This window comes from Lissotriton helveticus, chromosome 3_1 (assembly GCF_964261635.1).
Source record: "Lissotriton helveticus chromosome 3_1, aLisHel1.1, whole genome shotgun sequence".
Taxonomy (NCBI): Eukaryota; Metazoa; Chordata; class Amphibia; order Caudata; family Salamandridae; genus Lissotriton; species Lissotriton helveticus.
The window spans coordinates 236,687,900-236,712,054 of NC_136061.1; the positions used below are offsets into that span (position 1 = coordinate 236,687,900).

At 44.5% G+C, this 24,155-nt stretch overlaps 1 protein-coding gene across 2 annotated transcripts in view; it reads left to right on the forward strand.

The window, feature by feature from the left end:
- Positions 1-24,155, forward strand: part of NUP88 (nucleoporin 88) — a 362,163-nt gene that overhangs the window by 116,404 nt on the left and 221,604 nt on the right. For both annotated transcript variants that reach the window (XM_078679698.1, XM_078679699.1), the window contains exons 6-10: positions 6,415-6,601; positions 6,985-7,135; positions 20,468-20,566; positions 21,539-21,629; positions 22,764-22,868. In XM_078679698.1, coding sequence (XP_078535824.1) covers positions 6,415-6,601; positions 6,985-7,135; positions 20,468-20,566; positions 21,539-21,629; positions 22,764-22,868 — 633 coding nt within the window. The remainder of the gene's footprint in view (positions 1-6,414; positions 6,602-6,984; positions 7,136-20,467; positions 20,567-21,538; positions 21,630-22,763; positions 22,869-24,155) is intronic.

The following is a 24,155-nucleotide window of genomic DNA, read 5'->3' on the forward strand; positions in this document are numbered from 1 at the left end:
ATTAGACATAGAATTTTCAGAAATCCCATAGAGAAAAAATCCTAACTATATATACCTACTGGCTATCGCCAGTAGGTAATATATATATATATATATATATATATATATATATATATAACATTTCTATGGCAAAATGAAACCCCTCATTTTGTTCCTTTTCAAATTAAATGTTTTAAGTGTTAACACTTTTTTCCAATCAAGATGACTTCAGGTGTGCCATACTTTTGTCAAAAGTAAGACTGTTAGCGCTCTAGTTGTTCTTTAGAACACTCTGGGACATTCTGTCATTGGGCTATAGTTGGGCTACATCTGGCTGATATTTGGGCTACATTTGTTTTTTTTGTCTCTGGTGGCCATCTTTGGGCTACATTGGGCTACATTTGGGCTCCAACATATATATAGCCCAATGTAGCCTAATATATATTTTTCAAAGTTAATTTTCGTAAAAACCACTGGAGCATATATCTTGAGACATAGCAAAGGCACATCGGGGTACCAGTCCCTACAATTTTGCCAAGTTTGGTGGAAATCCATTCAGCCGTTCGGGCTAAAAGTGAGTCCAACCACCCTATGGAAAACTCAATGTTAAAAACACGTTTTGGGACCCCCCTTTTTTCTCGGCCCCCACTTGACGAAACCCCCCCAAACTTTCAGGGGACGGTCAGAGACAAAATGTGCCATTTTCCTGAAAATTTCAGCCAATTCCGTCCATCAACGCCAAAGTTATTCAACATAGAATTTTCAGAAATCCCTATTCAAAAAAATCCTAACTATATATACCTACTGGCAAAGTAAGACTGTTAGCGCTCTAGTTGTTCTTTAGAACACTCTGGGACATTCTGTCATTGGGCTATAGTTGGGCTACATCTGGCTGATATTTGGGCTACATTTGTTTTTTTTGTCTCTGGTGGCCATCTTTGGGCTACATTGGGCTACATTGGGCTACATTTGGGCTCCAACATATATATAGCCCAATGTAGCCCAATATATATTTTTCAAAGTTAATTTTCGTAAAAACCACTGGAGCATATATCTTGAGACATAGCAAAGGCACATCGGGGTACCAGTCCCTACAATTTTGCCAAGTTTGGTGGAAATCCATTCAGCCGTTCGAGCTAAAAGTGAGTCCAACCACCCTATGGAAAACTCAATGTTAAAAACACGTTTTGGGACCCCCCTTTTTTCTCGGCCCCCACTTGAGGAAACCCCCCCAAACTTTCAGGGGATGGTCAGAGACAAAATGTGCCATTTTCCTGAAAATTGCAGCCAATTCCGTCCATCAACGCCAAAGTTATTCAACATAGACTTTTGAAAAATCCCATAGGAAAAAAATCCTAACTATATATACCTACTGGCGACCGCCAGTAGGTATATATATATATATATATATATATATATATATATATATATGTGTATATGTGTGTGTGTGTGTATATATATATATATATATATATGTGTGTATATATATATATATGTGTGTATATATATGTGTATATGTGTATATATATATATATATATATATATATATATATATATATATATATATATATATATATATATATATATATATATATATATATATATACACACCCCTGCCTGCCTGCCTGGTTCAACATGGGGGGCAGCCAGCTTCAGGATATTGCTGTATGATTCTTGCCAACCATTTGGGGTCATATATAAGCACTATGTTTGAAGTTAAATTGAATATATTTAAATCTGGCCTTTTGGGATACTTTACAGAGGTGCACTAGCATTGTGTCCCACTCTTTTTCCATTTGTCTCTAAGCCTCACCACTGAGGTGTCAGATTTTCCTAAGAGTGCTCTATAAAACCATGTTATTAGTCTTCTCCCATTTCCCAAGGTATATTATGAATATACAAGTTTGAGTGTTAGTTGTTCCAAAACCACAAATCCTCATATTTTGCACATCCCTACTATTAAGGTCCTGTGTTTCTGGAATTGTATCCTAAGAAGATCAAACTCTTCCAACATCATCCCAAATGTTGCTAATATTCTGTCCTTAAACAAGTCCCCTATCACAGTGATACTTGTTGTTTCCCAGCATTGCTGCATTCTTTTCAAATGAAACCACAGTCACTCTAAGAAGCTCATTAGTGAAAATATTGATGAATGCGGCTTATCCAGACGGGTCTTATTTAGAACTATGTGGTATCACTCCAGGGCAACTCCTATCTGTTGGGATGAGTTCTCTGTTTTTGCACTAGATACAAATGGGTTATATATGTAAATGTAAATGTAGGTGTACTTATATAGCGCAAACCTGTCACCCAAAGGGCATCCTGGCGCTTGCTTAGGGAACCCGTCCTGGTATTCCCCTGTGAGAAACCCCGGCAGGGTGTCCACAAGGTGAAAGCCAGGCATCCCGCCGCGAGGGGCCGTAGTGGAGATTAAGCAAGCTATTGCCCAGTGTTGCAGAGTGTGACCCCGTGATTTGAGTAGGCACCGGAGCGAGAATTGTCGAGTCCGTGGAATTTTGAGCCCGAGACCCGCCGAGGCGGGGAATCGAACCCTGGTCCACGGTCGATCTCAGCTTCCGGGTCTGCCGCCTCTAACCACTGAGCCACGCTTCTCCACTATCTATGTATGTATATCTATGTATTGTGTTTGCGGGACTTGCTATTTACCCACTTCGGCTACATTACGACTGTCCAGACAGAGTCTGGGCTGCCATATAGTACAGCTCAAAATCTGGTGCCCACTGTCTGCCCCGATATACAATATGTGTTGTTGTGCAACTCTTCATCTACATGCATTCAATACCAATTCTCCCAACAGTATATCCAATTCTATGAAGGGTTTTCACTGGAAGATGAGTAGTACAGGAGTTGGGGAGCATTACCTTATTAGCCAAAGTAATTCTCACCATCCTCTGCTAGCAATAGTATTTTCCAGACATTTCTACATGCATTCAATACCAATTCTCCCAACAGTATATCCAATTCTATGAAGGGTTTTCACTAGAAGATAAGTAGTATAGGAGTTGGAGAGCATTACCTTATTAGCCAAAGTAATTCTCACCATCCTCTGCTAGCGGTAGTATTTTCTAGAAGGAGATCTGCGATCTCCCAGCTACTGTGGTGGAGTCTAAGTTTCCCTTCAGTAAGACTTGTTCTGACTGAGAGATTCTCACCCCAATATATCATAAGATGAGTGGCTCTTATCTTACTTGTCTGCATTGTGGTAGTACCGTAATAGTATACTGATTGAAACCCAGGTTTGTGGGAATAAACATGATTTCGCCAGTTGACTCAGAACCCCAAAACACTTTCCCAAAGTGTCTTGATGCAGTAGTGATCTGATTCATCTTAAAGTACGTCTACTGTATATAGTGAGACTAAGTGCAGTCTTCCTGCCAGTGGCAAGACCCACAGTCGACCCTCATCCCTTAATATGGCAGCTAAGGGCTTTACTGGAAGAGCAGATGGGGGTGGCGACTCAGGGCATCCATGACTGGTCCTGCTGCCATTCCAGTAGGGGCCGATATTACTTTCCCAGTGCACAATCTGACTTTCAGGTCAGCATATAACAATCAGAGCCACCTGATTAGGATTCTCCCCATGCCAAATATGTTGAGCTCATGTATTAGATCTTGCACACTCTGGGAACGAAGGCCCTTTCCAGGTTTAAGGTCAGAAGCACAGATCGTAGTTATTTAGTGGGTGCTGCCTAGAGTATTTGGACCAGCTTTCTGATATTAAAGGATGTGATGGTGCCTGGTATGAACCCATTCTAGTAGCTATGGATCAATACTTGCTTGTGCAGGTGTAATATTTTGGCCTGCGGTTTCCATAGTATTTTGAAATCCTTCTTTAAAGTTAGTAAGTGTTGAAATGACGCTTTCTCAAGCAAGTCTTACAGGAGTTTTAGCAGTGATACCATCAGTGCCTCACCTGTTGTGGGGGACAGTTTACAACATCAAACACCTCCACATAAAGGATAGCTGGTCTCAGGGCTACGCAATCCACATATTTTCTATAGAAGTCCCTGGTTAGTTAATCTTTGTCAGTGTCTTCCCTGTTGCCATGTCCGAAAGCTCTTCCTTAATTGCCTGTATCGAGATTAGCTGGTCCTTCCTCTCCTGGCTCTTTAGGTCCAGCTGTCAGAGGAATACTTCTAGATATGCACCTATTTCCACTGGGGTGGATCTGTCCCTCTTTCCGTATAGGATCTGTTCCTCTTTCGGTATAATTGGGTGTAGGAATCACAAACTGCTGTGTTAATTCCACCCTGAGAGTATTGAATATTATTCTGCTCATTGTTTGTGACATTTAGCTGGACACCACTGTTATCTGCTTTAATTAGCCGGGTTGTCAATCTGCCTGCTGTAGCATATTGCTCCCAGTGTCGTATAGACATGGTGCCATATTTATAACAGGAAATAAAAAGTCATTTGTTCAAATGTGAAGAATTTAAAGTGAAGAAACATGCTTCATAAAGCATTAGGAGTTAATTGGCGTAATTTAAAGTAGAGAAACACATTAAGACAATGTTTCCTAGAGACATTTAGACACTTTTAAATGGAAGAAAAATTAAATGAAGAGTTAATTTAATCATGAAACTCTTCTTTTAATTTTCTCTCATTCAAAAGCATTCAGAAATATCATTTTGTTTTCATGCTCCAATATTGAGTTGAGACCCAACTTTTATTTCAGAGTTAAATACCTCAGTGCTTCAGTTCTGAATCTCTGTGACCCACATGGTCCTAAATCTGAGTGGAGCACTGCAGCCCGTTAATAAAGTAAAATAAACATAGCCTTTCCTTTACTTTAAAAGTAAACTGCTACACTTATTTATTGCAGTTCTTAGTTAAAAATGAACATAAAGCTGGGAGTTACTCTGGAGGTTACTGTAATATCGCCCCGGCCGTCTCCCCTGGATTCCAACATGGCGGCCGGTGAAGAACAGACAGACAAAAGGTAGCGTACCAGCATTTGCAGTACGCCAACCGGAAGTGGAACCCGACGTGGTGACTTAAAAAAAGGAGCAAGCCCAGGAATGGTGTCTTTCGGAGGATGAAACATCATCGCAACTTGACCCGATTCCTGAAGAGAAGGAAGACTAAGGAAAGCCCGACAACGAAGCTGAGACCGCTGAGAGTACAGCGGAGGAGCTCGGAAACTAGGCTGCACTGCCCTCCCAGAAGGAGACACTGAGAAACGCTTCTGTTACCGCCGAGAAGGCTGGGCATGATCTCGCCGTTACACTGGGCAGGAACTCGCCGGTACACCCTCCACCGCGTCCCAGGAGGGACGTAACTACAGGCAAATCTCTCTCTATAGGTTTTCGTCCAGACACAGCTGGTGGAGGGGAGTGGAGTAAACACGAGAGCAACCCTATCAGCACAAGAGTGAAGGGTGCTGTGGCGGTGGCATTAAACTTGCGTATCAGAAAAACAGCCCACTCAACCCCTATTCTTTTTCTTTTGTTTGTTTATTGTGTTCAAGCACGACGGCCGCAACTATTTTGGAAGGCCTTTCCTGACAACTTATAACAGAAAAGCTTCAAGGACAATCTTGGAAAGCTGGGGACAATACCAGAGGACATTCTTCAAAAAGTCCCATAGTACTGAATTTGTTTGGCTTCTTCAGGGGGAGTCAGTCTAATGAGTGACTTCGTTTTCCGTTATTCTTGTTTGCTTTTTTTTTTGTTGTTGTTTCTTGGCAAACATTAAAGACTCCTCCCTAATTCCATACCTTCAGGTTGGCTTCCTTGTACTGTACAATTGTCATAGTTCCAGTAAACCCAATACCATAGTTACTGCGAGCTACTGGTAGCTCGCAGTCGACTGATTGTAGACACCTGCTGTAGCACATCTTGCCTTTTCTGATTGTAGTATCCTCACTTTGTCTGCATTCCAGCGTTCTTTTCATTCTCACCATAACCATGAGTCATGCCATATTGCTTACACACTTTACGGTAATTAAAAATGGAAACTCTGAGATGCTCAAGGATTAGAAAAGTTTATAATGCTGCAGGTTATTATTGTGGAAGGTGGTGACAACACAAGGTATTGATTTTGCTCATAACTATGACTTCTAACAACAAGGGAGATTATCCGATGGCGCAGGTGGTATCACAAGTGCCTTTAATTTTTAGTATCCTACCATGGTCTTTTCTCAATGTTGAAGTTCAATTTGAAATCATTTTATTGAAACTTTCTAACAAGATACCATAGTACCTAAAAAGATACCTGGGCCAGTTCATAACTGAAGATTGAAAGTTTGTCTTGATAAGCTCACTGTAAATGTCAGCATGGTAAACCATAGCAAAAAAAATCTTTGTTTAAGATAATGATTTTACCTGTCAGTACACAACTACAGATCAGTTAAAGTTTAAATTGAAAAATCTAGCTTGCTCTCAGAACAGAAACATTGCTCCTCTTTTCCTTCCAGCATAGCAAACCTTGGGAAGCTGTTGGGCCCTTTACCTATGCACCCGGCCGCAGAGGACAACTACGGCTATGATGCTTGTGCTGTGCTCTGCCTTCCCTGTGTCCCCAACATCTTGGTGATTGCCACTGAATCAGGAATGTTGTACCACTGTGTGGTATTGGAGGCTGAAGAGGATGATGAACAGACGGTTTGTGCAATTACCCTATGATTTGTGTACTTTTCCTTTAAGCTATTTGCTGCTCAATGAACATATCAAATGGTAAACAACACAATCACTTATTGTTTGAATTAATTATTTGCATAGTGTACCCCAACACATACAGGCTGCACAATAATTCTCATGACTGACAAGTGTGTAAAAAATCAATGAAGGTAATAAATGCAACAAAATATGTTGTTAAGGATAGAAGAACAAAGGGGTATAGCAAAGCATGCATTATCAATGGCAAAACAAGAACGGATTACTTGTGTCACCTTCAAATTTTTATTTATTTGCCTTCTCTCAAGATTTGTTGTTTGAAACAGATGTTTAGTAAAAATATAAAATATATGTATTAATGCTTCTTATAGACTGACAAATCCTGGGACCAGCGCTCCGATCATATCCCTTCTCTATACGTGTTTGAATGTGTTGAGTTGGAGCTTGCTCTGAAGGTGGTTTCTGTGGAGACTGAAGATACACTGGAGTCTGATTTCTCATGCCCAATCCGCCTGCACAAAGGTAGGGACTGTTGTAAACTCATTCTGCCATACGTCACATTCCATCCCCCACCCCCACCTCCACCCACACCGCCCTTCCCATTGGGGGAAAAGCTATGCAACCAGTTACCTGTTTTTTTTTTTAGATCCTTGACTGAGTATGAGCATTTTGCGAGTCAGTTTGTCAGGTGTTCTTCTGACAAGCTCTAATTTCTCCAGTCCACCTTAGTTCCAGCTGCCCTGAATGCAGTAAAGTCAAAACAAGAAGCGTTTTCTCCATCTATGCTCCAAGGATATGTAACAACATTTTGGTCAATATCAGAACTGCTCTATCTTCTTTCTGAATTGCAGGAGGAATGAAGACTTGTTTCTTCAAAGAACATTACAACTTCACACACTGGGAATCCTCATCCTTGAATGATGTGCCTAACTATATCCATGGGATTGTGCCACTTTCATTGTACTCTTGCTCCTTAGCTAAGTGCGTATATGCATACATATATATTAATCAATACCCATAATGCTTTCTATCAAGCATCTGATGAAATGCAGAGCTTGGAAACGGAGCAAATGTCAGACTTCTGTAAAGGTGAAAAGTAAAAGTTACTGTTTAGATGCTATACTGAGAAATAGAATACATACAGGCCATTATTATGGTTTACAAAAGTATGCAGGACTCGATGCAGTTAGGTGAAAGTATAAGGTTTTAAAAATTGAGGTGGTTAAACTAAAACAGGAAACAGTTGATGAAAGGTCAGAAATGTGCTTTTGAGATTAACAGCTGAAGTCCATGTTTGGGTTTGAAAACAAGTGAGCCAGTTTTATTTAAAAGAAAGTCCCAATCATTCAAAGCAGACAAAGAGCATGTGAGTAGGACCTGGGACCTCCATGAAGACTGTAAGAACTGGTACCGCCAGTTCTCCGGGGGGTAGCATGGCTCGAGCAGGAAGGCAGCCAGGTGCTTACGTGTAAAGCAGCCACTTAACACACACATCCAATGAAACACACAGTGGCGCAATAATGGAGACCACACCAGTAGTTGTAGTTGAAAAATCAAGATCTTTTATATAGGCTTTCAATTAGAGCAATGCATTGGTAATTTCATTAGCTTTTCAGGTGAGCATTTCATTAAACAGTTGCAGTAGACTTTTCATTAAAATAATAACCAGCTCATCTAAGCAGTGAAACATTAAATAACCCCGCCTGTCGCATCAAACTCCTCGGCAGGCAAAGGGGGTACTTTCATAACCTGGAGGATCCTACAAGAAGCGACTATAGCATTGCATTAAAGTAACACATTAAACCTCTCATAGACGCTTTCTAACTTGCGCTTCATAGAAAGTAATGAAACATTTCAGCAAGTACTTTTCAATATAACAGAGAACTTCAAAGAACACAGCCTGTAGTAACCTTCCACAAGCTTCTCTTCTTGTAAATACAGATCGGTTTGCGACCCAGTTCAGATCATCAGAATACTATGGAAGTCCACCTCTGCAAGAAAATTCAGTACAATGAAGTGACTCTCCCTCTCATTAACAGGCTTGTAAATATGGTGCGCTATGAATAATTCAGGCGTGTAAATATGCAGGCAAAACGATATAATGGGGAAAGTGTCTGACCCTCCAGCCTCCAAATATTCGAGGCACATTCAGAAGGGGGCCAACAGGGCCCAGTCACAGTTCACCCCGGGGGAGGGGCGACCTCGGGCCTCACTCGGCCTTCCGCCCTCCTTCCCAGGGGGTTACCTCTCTTCTTCGGCCCTCCGGGGCCCTTGCGGAGATGCTGCTGCAGGCGAGAGGGGCTTCGTCCCTCCCAGAGCCTCACTTGCCCCAGCGCGGTGCAGGTACTGCGTTAAGGCACCAGCGCCGGGGACGAGGCAGGCCGAGCACTCGGGGCTCGAGGCTCACTGTGGTGTTCAGGCGCGGCTCGCGGGGCACAGCGGAGGGGGCTCTTCAGGTCCTCCGCCCTCTCTACGGCGAGCTGGTGCTTCTCCGGGTGCCGGGCCTCGGGAGAAGGGGCTGGTTCCGGGCAGCCAATGGCTGTGCGGCTTGGGCGGGGGCGCGGCCGATGACGCGGCGGCGCACCCGCTCACGTGACAGGGGACAGGCAGGCTTCGGGCCCAGTGCGGCCTGAGGAACTGGATGCGGCGGCCCTCTCCTGGCACCGGGGGCCGCCGAGGGGGACAATGACGGCTCTGAACACAGCACGGGGGCAGGCAGCCAGGTCCAGGCCGAAAACGCCTCAGACGCGTCGCGTGGGCAGCGTTTATGCCGCTAGGACAAGGGGGGAGTCTCCTCAGGCGGCCAGGTACAGCGCTTGGCGGCGCTTCTCAGCGCTAGGCGCCGGCAGGGCAGGGAGGCAATTTCGACGATCCCTGACAGGGCAGGCAGCCTCAAGTACAGCGCTGACCAGGGGGAGCAGGATAGGCGCCTCCCACACAGTTAAGCAGGGACTGCAGGCAGGATGGGGGTCAAAAATAGTTCAGTCAAGAGGAGACAAGGGGGCAAGGTGGGCCCACGGCAGGCAGGGGGTGTGCAGGGCAGCCCAGTCCAGTACCTGGTCGATCACCCAGCAGTCTCTTCTCACAGGAAAGCGGTCTTCTTGGCGCTTGGATGGTTCTACGCCCTTAGTTGTTTGTTTCTTGAAGTGGAAGAGGGGGGGGTGATGAGTTGAAGGCTTGAAGAGTTTCTCCTCAGTCACTGCAGATGGGCCCTGGGGTTCCCTACCACTGGGCCAGATCAGGGGCTAGCTTTGGACACCTCACCCAGCTTAAGAGGCAGCACCTAGATCTTGTCACTCCCAGTAGCATAGGTTCCTCACTAGACTCTCCCGCCTAAAACTCCTGCGTGGGTTCCCCAGGTCAGTGATGCCCCAACTGACTAGAAAAAGTTCCCTCCCTTGCTTATATATGCCCAGGTCAGGTGACCACTCTAAGGCGGGAAAAGTCAGGTCCGCCTTCCTTCTGGAAGGTTCCAGGAGCTTCCCCACTCTAACTATGGACAGGGGCTGGGTGGCTGGCAATGCAACATTGTATGGGGCTCCAGCCTGCTCCTGGCAACTAGGGTGCTACACTAAAAAGACCACGCTGCAGTAGCAGGGGCCAGTGGCAGCCATGTTGTAAGTAGAGAGCACCTGCACCCTAACATGGATTAGCCATGAAAAAGGTGCCCGAAGACCTAAGGGCCAACAAAGAGTAGGTGGAAAAAATGAGGCAAGGGCAAAAAATCAAAGGGAAAGACCTCCCTAGGGCTTACAGGTCTAACAAAGACATATTAAGGGAGTCTGCCATCTATAAAGAAGGGAAATATTTGCCGTGTAGAATCGTCCTCTAGCAGAAACTTCTAGCTGAACAGAAATAATCTGCCCCCAAAAGAGCTCCCATAAACCTGGTAGTGCAGCCATCTTTATTGTGCCCTCTTTTGTGGAAAGTGGCTTGACAGGAGATAACATCCTTCTGTTGTTTCCTCATGTGGCAGAGTTGTACTACTTTGGTTTTGGCATTTCATTGTTCACTGACTTAGCATCTGATCAATTAACATAATGCACTTTTATAGGTTCATCCCCTTTCCAACTTGGATCTCGATTTGGGCACAGATAGAAGCTTGCTCCAAAATCTTTTCTCAGTTGCGCGCAAATTAGTACAAACACCAAAGTTTGTTTGCTTGATTAGCTCCAAATAATACCTAGAGTAAACCCTTTTGGCAAACTGCGCTCACTCTGAATTGACACACCTTGAAACAGGGGAAGAGACTCTATTGGTGCCCTAACCCCCTTTCTGAGGTTTGAAACTCGTAATAGTGTGTGCATGCAGTAATTCCGCAGCAAGGGCAATGAGCCCCTTAGAGTTTTTAAAGTGACGCTGTTCTTTGCAAGGTGCAGCCTGAATGGAGTAAGTTATGCATCTGTCTCCCTTCCCCTTCCAAATCTGAGCACTGCAAAACGTCATTAAATGTGCCCATTCAGTTATTTTTTTTTATTTATTCTTTTTGATGGCAAATAAAGTTGCACATGTTACCGTTCGTCTTTGAGAGACTTATGCCATGTTAAAGAGTATTCTTTGTGATTTAGCTCTGATCTGAAAAGCCTAACATAAAAATGTAAATGAAAGACGATATTATATAGTGAATTGTGTCCCAGTTTTGAGGTTGTGGTATGCTGCCATATATTGTCTTCATGCACACTAAACATTAAAATATGGGTGTTCATACTGTGATTGGAGTAGTTTCTGTTACACTGAACAATCCAGAGTCTTCTTTGGCACATACCTACCTCGCTAGAACCAGTTGTACCAAGTATAGATTTCTCATCAACTCTACAGACAGACAGATGTAGTGGTGCAAGGGTAGTCTAAAGGGAAAGCATATTTAAAAAAAAGAAAAGACAAAAAAAGAGGGTAGATAGCAGGGCCAGGTTTCGTATATGGTGCTTCCATTCAGCCTCTCACCTAGAATTGCTTTTTTCTCCCCTGAGGCGGAAGCCGGGGGCCCTCTATGCTATCCCTATTGCCCACGGGCATTTAATAAATCGATTTAATGGAAATATTTTAAAACACTATAAATATTTTAATCTGCTCATTTTTATTGGCACTCAGCCCTGACCCCTCGGTGGGAGAATTACATCGTACCGAGGCCCCTCGCAGCCGTTTCTTGACCGGGACAGCCGATTCAGGTGCTGACGCCGGAAGGCTAGGAGGGGGGACGCCATCTTGGGGGGAGGAATAGGGTAGCGGTCCAGCAGTAGGACGCTTCACGCCCTCCTCTACAGAGGATAAAAGATGAAGTTTTCCTGACCGCACAGCGGGCGGGCGCGCCAAAGGCAAGCCCGTCTGCGCCCGTCCGCGCCTGGACCGGGCCTAGGGCCACCCCCCCTGCGTCGCAGCCATCCAAACCCAGGTATTATAGCGCGGAAACCCTTCACAGTATGAGGCCTTTAGGATCTGGTTGCTGTTCGAACTCTTTTTGTGCCCTGGAGCTACCAGTGTTTTGTCCAAGGTGTAGAAAGATTCTTAAACCGATGCAGCCTCAGGAAGCGAAGCAGGACTATTGCATGCTATTGCTGAACTGTAGATCCCTTCCGAAACACAAGATAGAACTCGCTCTTATGTCGGAAGAACGCATGCCTGATGCAGTCTTTCCCACAGAGACATGGCTTACGACGGACTCTGACCCCGATATAGCGACAGCCCTCCCCTCGGGTTTTCAAATTACAAGGCAGGATCGCCTCGAGGGGAGAGGAGGAGGCCTAGCCATCATATATAAAGAACAATATCACTGTCGAGTCATCCCTGAATCAATTCCAGACTGCGAGAGCATAGCTTTCAGTCTGGAATTTTCCCCTAACAACTGCTTTTCTGGTACTGTTGTATATCGCCCCCCCCGGGCCCCTCTAAACAGTTCCATAGCCACCTTCCAACTGCCCTAACAGAACGAGCCAGAATTGCCTCTAATTTTACTTTGCATGGGGACCTTAATTTTCATTTTGACGTCGCCTTGGACCATACTGCTATGTCACTAATAGATGATCTAGCGGCAATACAGCTAGTCCAGCGAGTAAAGGCTCCCACCCATATTAAAGGTCACTTGCTGGACCCAGTGTTTAGCAATTGCACAGAGATCGCGGTGGGACTGCCAATTCCCCTCCCTTGGACCGACCCTCTATTGGTGCCTCTCACTTGGACTATACCCAAGGTAGCACCCCCTAGATCTATTGTAAGGAGGGCTAGAAGCTGGGCCAAACTACCAGTCAAATTATGGACCAGTAGACTTGAGATGGGCCAGCCCTCCTACAACGAGGATCCATGTGTAGCCAACCAGGCATTCGAAGACTGGATTGCACAGTCTATCGATGCCACTCTACCCCTTAGTAAAATTACATTGAAACGTTCTCAAAAAACTGCTCCCTGGTACTCGGAGCTCCTTAGGGATAAGAAACGCCAATGTAGGAAAATGGAAAGACGTTGGCGTTTAGGCTACGCACTGGACGATAAAGCCCAATATAAAGAGGCAATTAAAATCTATAAAGCAGAGGTCAAATCTGCGCAATCTATATACTTTGCTGATAAAATTATACAAGCTAAGTCCAAGCCTAAGAAGATCTTCCAAATAGTGAAGAAGCTGACCAAACTTCCCAACATTTGGATAGATCCATAGCCCATTGCAATAACTTGGCAGAATTCTTCTCACAGAAAGTCACTCAAATGTATTCTTCTTTCCCCTCTATAGCCCCACGGACCATAGCCCAGGACCAGACAATTTGGGAGGATATGCCATCCCAATCTCCTATCACGTTAGACCACTTCCCGCCACTAGACCCTGAATCTTTAGCTTCCATAGCTAGTAAAGTAAAATCCGGATCTCCATGTGATCCAGCACCTCCAGAAATCATGATGCTGGCACCTCAGGTTATTTTGCCGACCATCTTGAACCTTCTAAATGCCTTCATTACTTCTTGTTGTGTGCCGCTTGCCTGGAAGCGGGCCATGGTGCGTGCTCTGTTAAAAAAAAACTACTCTGGACCCCGGTGACTTCAGTAGTTATCGCCCTATTTCTCTGCTCCCTTGGGTAAGCAAAGTTCTCGAGAGGCACATCAACGTCCATCTGATGCATTTCCTCAAGAACAACCAACTTCTAGATGCTACCCAGACGGGCTTTAGACCCAGGCACGGGACAGAGACTGCCCTGCTGGCAGTCACCGAGGCAGCCAGAAAGATCTTGGATCAGGGAGTGTCAGTGGCAGTGATCCTCCTTGATCCAAGCGCGGCATTCGACACGGTCAGCCATGACATCCTGCTGGAACGCCTGTCGAGTGTCGGAATAGTTGGCGTAGCATGGCTATGGCTCACATCCTTTTTGAGCGATAGGTCGTTCCAAATCTTTGATTGGGACTTGGTATCCTCAAGCAGGCCCCTGAAGTGTGGAGTCCCGCAGGGTTCCTCTTTAAGCCCTGCGCTTTTCAACATCTACATGAGACCACTGGCTGAGGTTGTTCGTCCATTTGGCATTAAGATCATATCCTATGCGGACGACACTCAGCTAGTGGTCTCCTTGGCGCAGGAGCCGGGCTTACCATCCCCAGGTGGTCTGGCAAAATGCTTAGAGGAGGTGAAGGGATGGATGACTTCCTCTCTCCTTAAGCTGAATGGGGACAAAATGGAGTTGATGCTCCTGGGTCCCACTAACCCCATCTCTGTCAACTCCTTGTGGCCCTCATGTCTTGGTACCCCCCCAACACCCAGAGACAATATAAAAAGCCTTGGGGTTTGGTTGGACAAGTCTCTTTCTTTTAACACTCAGGCCACCAAACTTGCGCCCACTTGCTTTGGCCTCCTAAGGATGCTGAGGAAAGTTCTTCCTCTTCTTCCGATGGAGGCCAAGCAGGTGGCCATTCAGGGTTTGATTCAGTCCTGCTTGGATTCTAACAACGTCCTCTATCTTGGCGCTCCAGAATATACACTGCGCAAGCTTCAGATTGTGCAAAATTGTGTGGCTCGCACCGTGCTCCAGCTGCCGCGCAGGCTGTCGGACAAACCTGGCCTGCACTGGCTTCCAGTGCGACAAAGAATCGCCTTTACGGCGTTATGCATATTCCACCAAGCTTTCTGGGACACGGGTCCGGCCATTACTTGGGACCTAGCAATACAGTATCAATCTGGCAGAATCCTTCGTTCTAGCCAGGCATGTAATGCTACAGTCCCCAGAATAAAAAAGGCAAGAGCTGGCGGCAGGATGTTTAGTTACAATGCCGCCAAGCTGTGGAATTCACTCCCATTTCAACTTAGATCTAACACAAACCTTTCCACCTTTCGGAAACAGCTGAAGACTTTTCTGTTTAATGTTCCTTTCTAACTTCTTTTCTGCCTTTTAAGCAATTTGACAGCTGGTCGTTAGCCCTTGGATGCCCCAGGGCAGCAACCGCGCTTTGGAAGTTGACCATTTCATTTCATTTCCCAATATACTGTTGGCACAGAGCATGGGGAACTGGTAGTAGAGCCAACAGGGTGCCGGCGAAGTGTAGAGTACTTGTACCGGTTCACCAGTGCTTGAACGAGTAAGTTTGTTTGGGGAAATGGAGGGGTCAGGGAGAGTTCTCAATACCACAGAATGATTTTTTAACATTGACTGGAAAAGCCGGTAGGGCCCCTGGCTCACGAAGATAGTGAAAATAGTCACTTATAACCCACACGGAGTGTCTGTGTCACAGAAAGCTTACCTCGTGCCAAAGCCGTTTAACATGCATACTATTGCCCAGTGTTGTGAGGTGGAACAATGACTGAATTAAAAGTTTCCTAGATGTCTTAATGGAAAGTTTCAATTCTATTAAGGATCCGATGGCAAGGATTATGCTTATATCTTTTCTTTGCTTTATTGAAAATTCAAACAGCAGCCATGTTAACGTCAGCTGTGGTAGAAAAACAAACATTCCCATAAGTCCTTGGGACACCATAATATTAACAACCAATCTGGTCAAGGCAGTCCATATTTCATCCCTTGTCTCTGTCCATGCTGCCTCTTCTTTGCATGAATAATCCCACCAGTTGCTCAAGAATCCTGATAGGAACCATCGGTCCTTCGGAAGGAGGAGAAACCAGGTAAGTAAGTGAAAGCTGTATCTGACAGGAGATCGACTAAGCCATATAAATACCTCATCAGTTATGAGCAAGAAACAGTCGATCAATAGAAACATTTTAGAATAACACTTACTCAAAACGGAAAAGAAATTAATTGAGAACTTCTCGATGGGTGGAATAATCCTGATCTCTCAGTCCTTATTAGAATTGAAACTTTGAGTTACAACAGCTAGGAAATTTTTCATTCTGTCTAGACCGGAGGCGATTATATACTAGTTCAAAGCTTGCTTACCACCAATAGTGCCACACCCACCAGCGGTTTGAAATGGAATCTCTTAAATGTGGAGTCCAAGGACCTGTCTGCTGTATTCATAATGTCCTACAAACGAGTACCTAGCTGAAATGATTTTGAGGCCGTCACTCCTCTAACAGAATGTGCTAGGAACAACAACAATTGATGGATAGAATCCAGAAGAATGTCATACATTCACACCAGTACAGAGATCTGGGCTTAAATCCATAGTTTTTTTGCTCACCATGTCATTCCAGTTTGAACCTAGTCATATGCAAATCGGTCTTTACCCTGTGCCCAATGGGAACAGTCCAGCCCGAAGGCTGGAAACAAGCATCCTAGGACCGGTTTTGGGGTTTCACCTCTCATCAGCCAGGATAGCTTGACTTCAGTGGCATGGGGAGCACGGGACCCACGTCTGGGCATACCCGTCCCATTCAGGGTGACAAATGCAAAATAAAAAACAATTGATGGACAGAATGCAGAACAATGTCATACTTTCACCCCAGTACAGAGATCTGGGCCTAAATCAATCATTTATTTGCTCACCTTGCCATTCCAGTTTGAACCCAGCCATATGCAAATCAGTCTTGATCCTGTGTCCAGTGGGAACAGTCCAGCCTGAACTATCATCAATTATGTGTCTTTTGCTTCCTGCATGGCCCAGCGCATCCAACGGGTGATTCTGGGTGGAGAGACCGCTTTATGCAGCTTCCACGGGGCAATCAGGAGTTGCTGCTTACCTAGTGGGTTGATTTCCTCAGTCATCTCCAAGTAGGCCTTCAAGCACCGCAAAGTTTGGGAGATTTGGCGAACGCTGGGAATGAGATGATTCTAGTATTGGACTAAGTTTGTCTGCTAACTGTAAAGGAAACGCCTTGTGGGTAAAATACTCTACCTGTAACATTAAGGGCACTTGCATCCGAGGCCTTTCTTTATGACACCAGGCACAACAACATGGCCAATTTTGTGGAACGTTCTTTTCTAGACAGAAACCTATTTGGTTACCATGAAAGAAAGAAATTGAGAACCTGATTAACATCCCAAAGAGATGAGTAGCAAGGCTCTGGTGGCAAGGAGAGGTGTATTTCCTGCAATAAAAGGATGCTCTCCTTCCGGGGAGCCTTCAATCAGACCATGGCCCGCTGATATAGTGGAGTGAAAGCCAGACCCCCGGATGACCAGTCATAAAAGAAATTAAGTATCTGGACTACATATGCAATCACGGGATCCAGGCCCCGCCCCATACACCAACCCATCCATCTCATCCAGGCCGATCTGACCATTTAACCGTGCTTTCTGGCCAGTCCTTGGACAAGAGGATCTCAGCCAGTCTCGAAAGTCCCAGGATTTCTGACAGTTGCTTATAATCCGCCATGCCATCATGCTTATGGAACCTGGTTTGAATCGAGCAAAAGGAGAGTGGTGAACATGAAGGCCTGGCTCTGCTAGATAAACTGAAGTAAACACTGATTGAGCCGAAAGATTGGGATGTTGAGGCAGACTTATTTTAAATCCAGATGCACCACCCAGTCGAATGGCTGGAGGTTAACCCTGAGAAGATGGATCCCCTCCATCTTGAAGTGGCAGCACACCAGCCACTCATTCAATTCCCTGAGATTGATTACCAGCCACTGACCTCCGTCTCGCTTGTCGGCCAAAATGAGGTTGCTGATGCACCCGTTGGGATGCGTCGTAGCCAGACAGATGGCCTCTTTGTCTAAGTGGGCCTCACCTCCTTGTCTGTAAGACCGATATTCTTCAGAGAAAAGTTTGTCAGCCTGGGGCACAACAATTGGCGTTTAGACCCATAAAACCTGACCTGGAAACTCTGGACTGTCTGAAGGACCCATGCATACCTTTTGAGGGACACCCACGTGTGGAAACGAATTGCCAGATGGCCCCCTACTTTTAGCTGGGAAGAAGGGTGAACACTCACTGTTGGTGGAGGAGTTGAAGGCCTGTCCCGTGGAGCCGCCACTGCCACTGATTCTCTGTCCTCTGGTGGAGTAGAATGTCGTGAACCAGGACTGATCTTGCCACTGTTCGTGCCTGGAGCCTCGTCCCCGGAGGGGGAGTTGAGACTAGAAATGGCCGGGCGAGCGGCCCCTGCAATGGACGGCCCGTGCTTGGGGCTGAGTGACACAGCCGTGCCACAGCCAGCCCCTTGGAAAACCTGAGGATTAAATATCCTCTTGATGGAACTTTGGGCTTTGTCAAGGGACGAGAAGGTTGCCACAAACTTCCCCAACTACTTGATGGGGTCGATGAAAAGATCTCCCAGGGCCACTGTCTCCGCCTCGGAGTACGCTGAGTCACCCAAATTTGGGTCCACCTTAATGAGAAGAGAGCGGCAACACTCCCTAGAAAGGGCACAGTTGGTGTTCCCTAAAAATATGATGGCTCTCTGTGCCCAGACAGAGAGAACTTCAGGAGAGATTATAGACCTCAAAACCTTTTTGCTTCCTCTGTCATATCTAAAATCTTTGTCACAGGACCTACCACATCCAGTTTATCCTGGAATGAATGCCAAGAAAGATGAATCCCATTCTTGGTGTCCCTTATGAATGTGGCCATCCCGGTATCAATTCCAGGGGTAAGGGCTACCTTTACCTCAAAAGAGTGCCAAGGGCATTCTGCCCCTAGGTTGCTTTGTGGCTCCTTCTCTAGGGGTTTGTGCAGGCAACATGCAACATATTTGGCCACTTTGTCTGCTGGAGCCAAGTCCGCTGACCTAGGCTGTATGATGTTATCGGGATCCAGTGTGGACGCTACCGTTTAGGATGGGGTGTTCAAGAGTGGCAGGTAGAGACGGGAGCACCATGTCTTTGAAGGACCTGCCTCCTCGTTTGAGTCCCTTTGGAATTCCTCTCCCTCCACGGTGTCCGAGAAATTAGGTTGAGGGAACTCCAAAAGGACTTGATTTGGACTAGCAAGGCTCGCTTAAGGCTCCCAAATGCATCGTGATCCACCCCCACTTGTTTAGTTTTTGGTAGGGTCTCCTCCGAATCCTGGGGGTCTTGAAGTTGAGGCGTCCTCACATATTCCTCAACGATCTGCCTGTAGAGGTGTTTTTCAGTGGGAGTTAAGGCTTTTGAAACCGCCCTATATATGTAAGCAACAACAGCCTCATAAAAACAATCATCCCAAGGGAGAAATGACTGAGACTCTTCCTCTACATAAGTACTCTCAGACATCTGCATGGCATCCAGGACGAGAGGTATAGTTGCGACAGGCAGCGCAGTCAATATGGCACTTGGGGGTCCAGTGGGGTTTGGCGACACCGGAGGTCTCAATAATTAGGGGGGGAACTAAGGCCCCGGGGACATAACACCCAGGATAATACAGTGGGCAAACCTGGGACTGTGTCCCTACTGAGGCCAGCACGGCCGGCACACAACTGTTACAGACCCCTCAGGACATCTCATGATAGTTTGTATTACAGACCCCTTAGGGTGTCAAAACCATGTACTCTATCAGAAATTTCAGGCCCCAGCAAGTGGCGTCAATCTCCAAGTTTTTCAAGGCTTTAGGCACCTCTGGCGGCGCGTGACTCCAGCTTCAGGAAACTCGACAGATGCGCTTTGTGGACCCTGAGAGAACACTTATCTGTGGCTGCTGTGCAGAAAAGAAAAGAGGCAGCATGGACAGAGACAAGGAACTATACATGGGCTGCCTTAGCCTGATTTGTTGCTAATGATATGATGTCCCTAGGACTTATGGGAATGTTCATTTTTTTCCAAAACTAATATTAAAATGGCGGCTGTTTGAATTTGTAATAACGTGAATTCATGATATAAGCATAATCCCCACTTACAAACTATGATGTGCTGCTGTGAATTCACCTTGGCTAATCTTCTCCTGTTGGTTTCTTAACTTTCATCTCAATTGGCTCTTTCATTTCATCCATTATATTGTCCCTCAGTTCATATAGATTTAAAAAAAAACTGTTTTAACCAGCACTTTAAATCTGCAAAAATTGAATGTTAAGTGGTTCCTCTTTTAAATATTCACAAGTCCAATTCAGTAACTTTTCAATATTTTTCTGTTCACTTAATGTTTCAGAAATCCAACTGCTGTTGCCTAGATGTTTTGAGAATAGCTTTTGCCTACTTGTGAAAACAGGGAGAGCAGTATCCCTTCAGAAAGAGTGAGCGATAAGTAAGGTGTGATGGTAGCTCCTCCATCTATCGGCAGCATTTCAAAACATACTATTTTCCCCGGCCTGTGTCTCATAAGTTTACTATTTGCTTATTTAAAAGAAAACATCCAGATGACCGATACTTTTAGAATAAAAATGTTATGTTTGTACTAAAGGTTGCTCGTGTTAGTAGTGGTAACAGGAGAGGTGTACAATCTTGGAGCCAGTTTATCTTTCAGTTTGCCCGTTTTTTAAACATGTCATTTAAGTCAGAAATGGCATTCAATTTTAGTCGTTTACTTCAGGGCTTTGTGTGGCATTTTTCTCGTAATTTGACCCTTTTCTTTATTCTCAGATCCTGTCTGCTCTGTCAGGTATCACTGCACACATGAAGCTGGCGTGCATAGTGTGGGCCTCTCATGGACTAACAAGCTACAGAAGTTCCTCACGTCCGGTAAGGAACTGAATGTTCATTTAAACAACTGAAGAGATGATGTAAAATAAAAAATGAGAGGAACGCTGGGTGGTAGACAAGGGACATAATAAACGGGCATACAGAATGACTAGAGTAAAGAATGGGAAACCACGTGATGCACCATGTTTTTGAAAATGGAATTAGAATTCAATTAGAGCACGAACACGTCACTTCAGATGTTCCAGTGCTTTATACTAGGTGGCTGGGAAAATAGCGCACACTCGAACTGGTCCAAGATTTTCCATAGAAAAGGCAAATATTATAGAATGGTGCTTCAGGAGGAGGGAGAGCCACCACGTCTTCCTTGACAGGAGAAAACAACAGTCTTCTCCTCAATAAATGAAAGATAAATTCCAAGCACTCCAAGATCGAATCACTAGTTAGTTTTTGTACGTAGTTATCCAGTGTCTTTTATTCAGACATTAGGCTTCTTATTCACTATTCGTGCCAGGAAACTCCTCTGAGTATCTGCGCGCGGTAGAAGTGCATATAACATAACCTCCCAATTCTTCTGTATACATTCTTGGTTAACATAACCACTTCATGTCAATACGTGTTTCGTCCGTTCATTAAAACAGGACTTCGTCAGGGCTGAAACAAACAAAATAGTTCCATAAGGAATGAGAGGAGTCACAGGATCAAATTATTAATTAATTTGATCTTGTGACTGGATCTTTTAAGAGGATGAACCTCATATCAATAGTGGAAATTCTTGAATCTGTGGATGATTGCAACCTGAAGCAGTTTTATCTTTGCCACTATGGAGGAGAAGGAGTGAAGCACTTTTTTAGAGGATAGAGCATGCCTCATATCACTACTATATGACAGAACTTAATTTGCGCATTATTTAATTACCAGCACTGAACACAAGAACCTATCACAGATGCAAGCTTCGATTAACCACGTCCTTAAATGTTCTAATTTATTCTTGCTGTCTGATTTTGTTTGTAGATGAGGAGGACAAGGACAGTTTACAAGAGCTTTCAGCAGAGCAGAGGTGTGTTGTGGAGCACATTCTTTGTACCAAGCCGTTGCCATGCAGGTAAGAAATAATCCTTTTTGGTAGAAGTACTTCTGTTATTTTCCACTCTTTTGGACTTTTTGCATAACCTTGTCAGTTGAGATTTTTTAGCATCTCACCATGTTTCTGGAGTGTAGAGTACTCCTGAATTGATTCTTGGTCGCCCATATCCATGAGAATTTGAATCCCACTACCATTATTAAATAAATTCATGTGCAGTGAAAAGTTAATTATGACCATACAGTATGACTTCTCAATACAGTACAGGGTTGTATGTCATTACAACGCATTCCGTTGCAACGCATGCCTTTACCACGCATGTGTTACAACGGAATGCTTTTTTCACGCATTACCTTTTCTACGAATATTCCTTTACCACGCATAGATTTACGATTTTCGTTATACCCCTCCCCTGTACCCTTACGTGTCCCTCCCAGTCCCCAAACCTTTGTCAAATTACCCCTGCCCTTAACCCTCAATCTTTTTTTTAAATTTAAAATTCCCCTTACCTCTTCACTTTGTCTCTTCATGTTCCTTGATGACGTCCTACGTCGTAAAGAGGAAGCAGAAGTTTCTTTCAGTTTCCTCTCGAACGACGCCGATTGCCTCCACTTTGCTTCCTCACTTCATTTTCGTTTTTTTTCTCACGCTTTTTTTTCCTTGGGGGGGGGGGGGGGGAGGGGGAACCTCCAAGCTGCCTTTTTTTGTTTTTGCCTTTACCACACATGCCTTTACTACGGATCTCATAGTAAAGGTATGCGTGGTAAAGGCTTTCGTGGTAACCACGCATGCGTTCTAATGCATGTGTGGTAAAGGCTTGCGTGGAAATGGCCGCGTTGTAGTGGCCGTTTCCCCAGTACAGGTGAGCTGGTTACTACATTTTACAATCCACATTTTGAACCAAGTGAGCAAACACTACAGTGCAGGCGTGTAATAAATCCAATATTTGTATAGACTGATGGCAAAAATGTACATTTGTAAATGCATTGAGGTGACACCCTAATGCACCACACAGAAGCATGATGGAGATACAGATGAGGGGTGTTGAAACTCATCAAAAGTTGAGCTTGACAAACATGTTCAACTTTGCCAGCTCGTTCTGCTTTAGCTACTACTTTCATGGATGCATTCATGCAAATTTATTTGTGTTCCTAGCCAGCCATCTCCAATTCAAGGCTTCTGGATTGTCTCTGATGCATCGTTGGGCACGACGATGATCTGCATTACCAACACCTACGAGTGCATAACAAGACCTTTGTTGTAAGTAGCCCTACTTATCACCTGGAGGATGAGAGCGCATCTGGGCGTAAGACTATAAAACTGAGTATATTAGGCAATTTATAGTACCATGTATTGTTGTCTGTCAAATGAATTTTTGAGGCAGTTGTTTGTTAATTGTTTTTTAGATAAAAGCACTTTGCTAGGTAGGATTCTTTAAGACTTTACATATAATGGTAAAGGCATAACTACTAGGTTCAGACTGCAATGTGCTACTGAATGAAGAGGCAGAACTTAAACATGGTGTAACTTAATGACTTAGGGGTCTCTGGATGACTGTGTGGTGTTGGATAGGTTAAAACAAAACGCACATGCGCAACTGGTTTTTGGATGGATGTTTCTGAAGGTGTGCATGCCTGTTACCTACAATCCTCCCTTCCTGACTTTCGCTGTTATAGAGTTTCCTATAAGTTTACAGTTTGTTTGGCTAGTCATTTTGGATACACACAATACAGAAATGTTGGCTGTCAGTAAACAAGAGTAGTCATAACTGTAAACCTTTTATGTAGCTGAACATTTTGTAAGGAAAGCCAAATGGAGAATCAGAACTGTCTTTATATAGCATTTTAAGAGTAGTCATAACTGTAAACCTTTATGTAGCTGAACATTTTGTAAGGAAAGCCAAATGGAGAATCAGAACTGTCTTTATATAGCATTTTATAAAGTGCAAACCTAACCAAGAGACAGTGGAGCCTTCATGTTAGCAATTGAATTGATGCATATGCTTCATTTAGGTGCAATATTTGCAGGCATAAAGCCATCATTTCATCATGCCTCTGGTTTGGATTTACATGCTGTCCATATCGTTCCATCTTGTGATTTTGTTGGAAAGGCCAACTTTCCCCCTCAATTTTTATATTGTGGACGTCCACCCTGCTAGTGGCTGTTAAGAAAATCCTCTAATCTAATTGTCAGTGCTCCATAATGCCCCATGTTGCTAAACAATCTTTTGATGTTTTCCGTCATTTGTTCCAGGTAAATAGCACACTGCAGGAGAATTTGGCAATCACATTCCATAAAGATAATGCAGCGATCAACCACATGGCTTTTTGGGACAGACACCAGACCATGTTATATGCGAGTGTGTATATAGTTTGAAAGTTTTGTAGTTCTAAACTGCATATCAATACTTTAAGGGTTATAGAAGAAAAACTGTATATTTTCCCATCCAGCTATAATCTGAGGTTCCTTTCAAGTGATGAGAACTATACCTTTAACTAATATTTGCCTAGGATTCAAAACAAAGCTGAATGCAAGGCATGTGAAAAA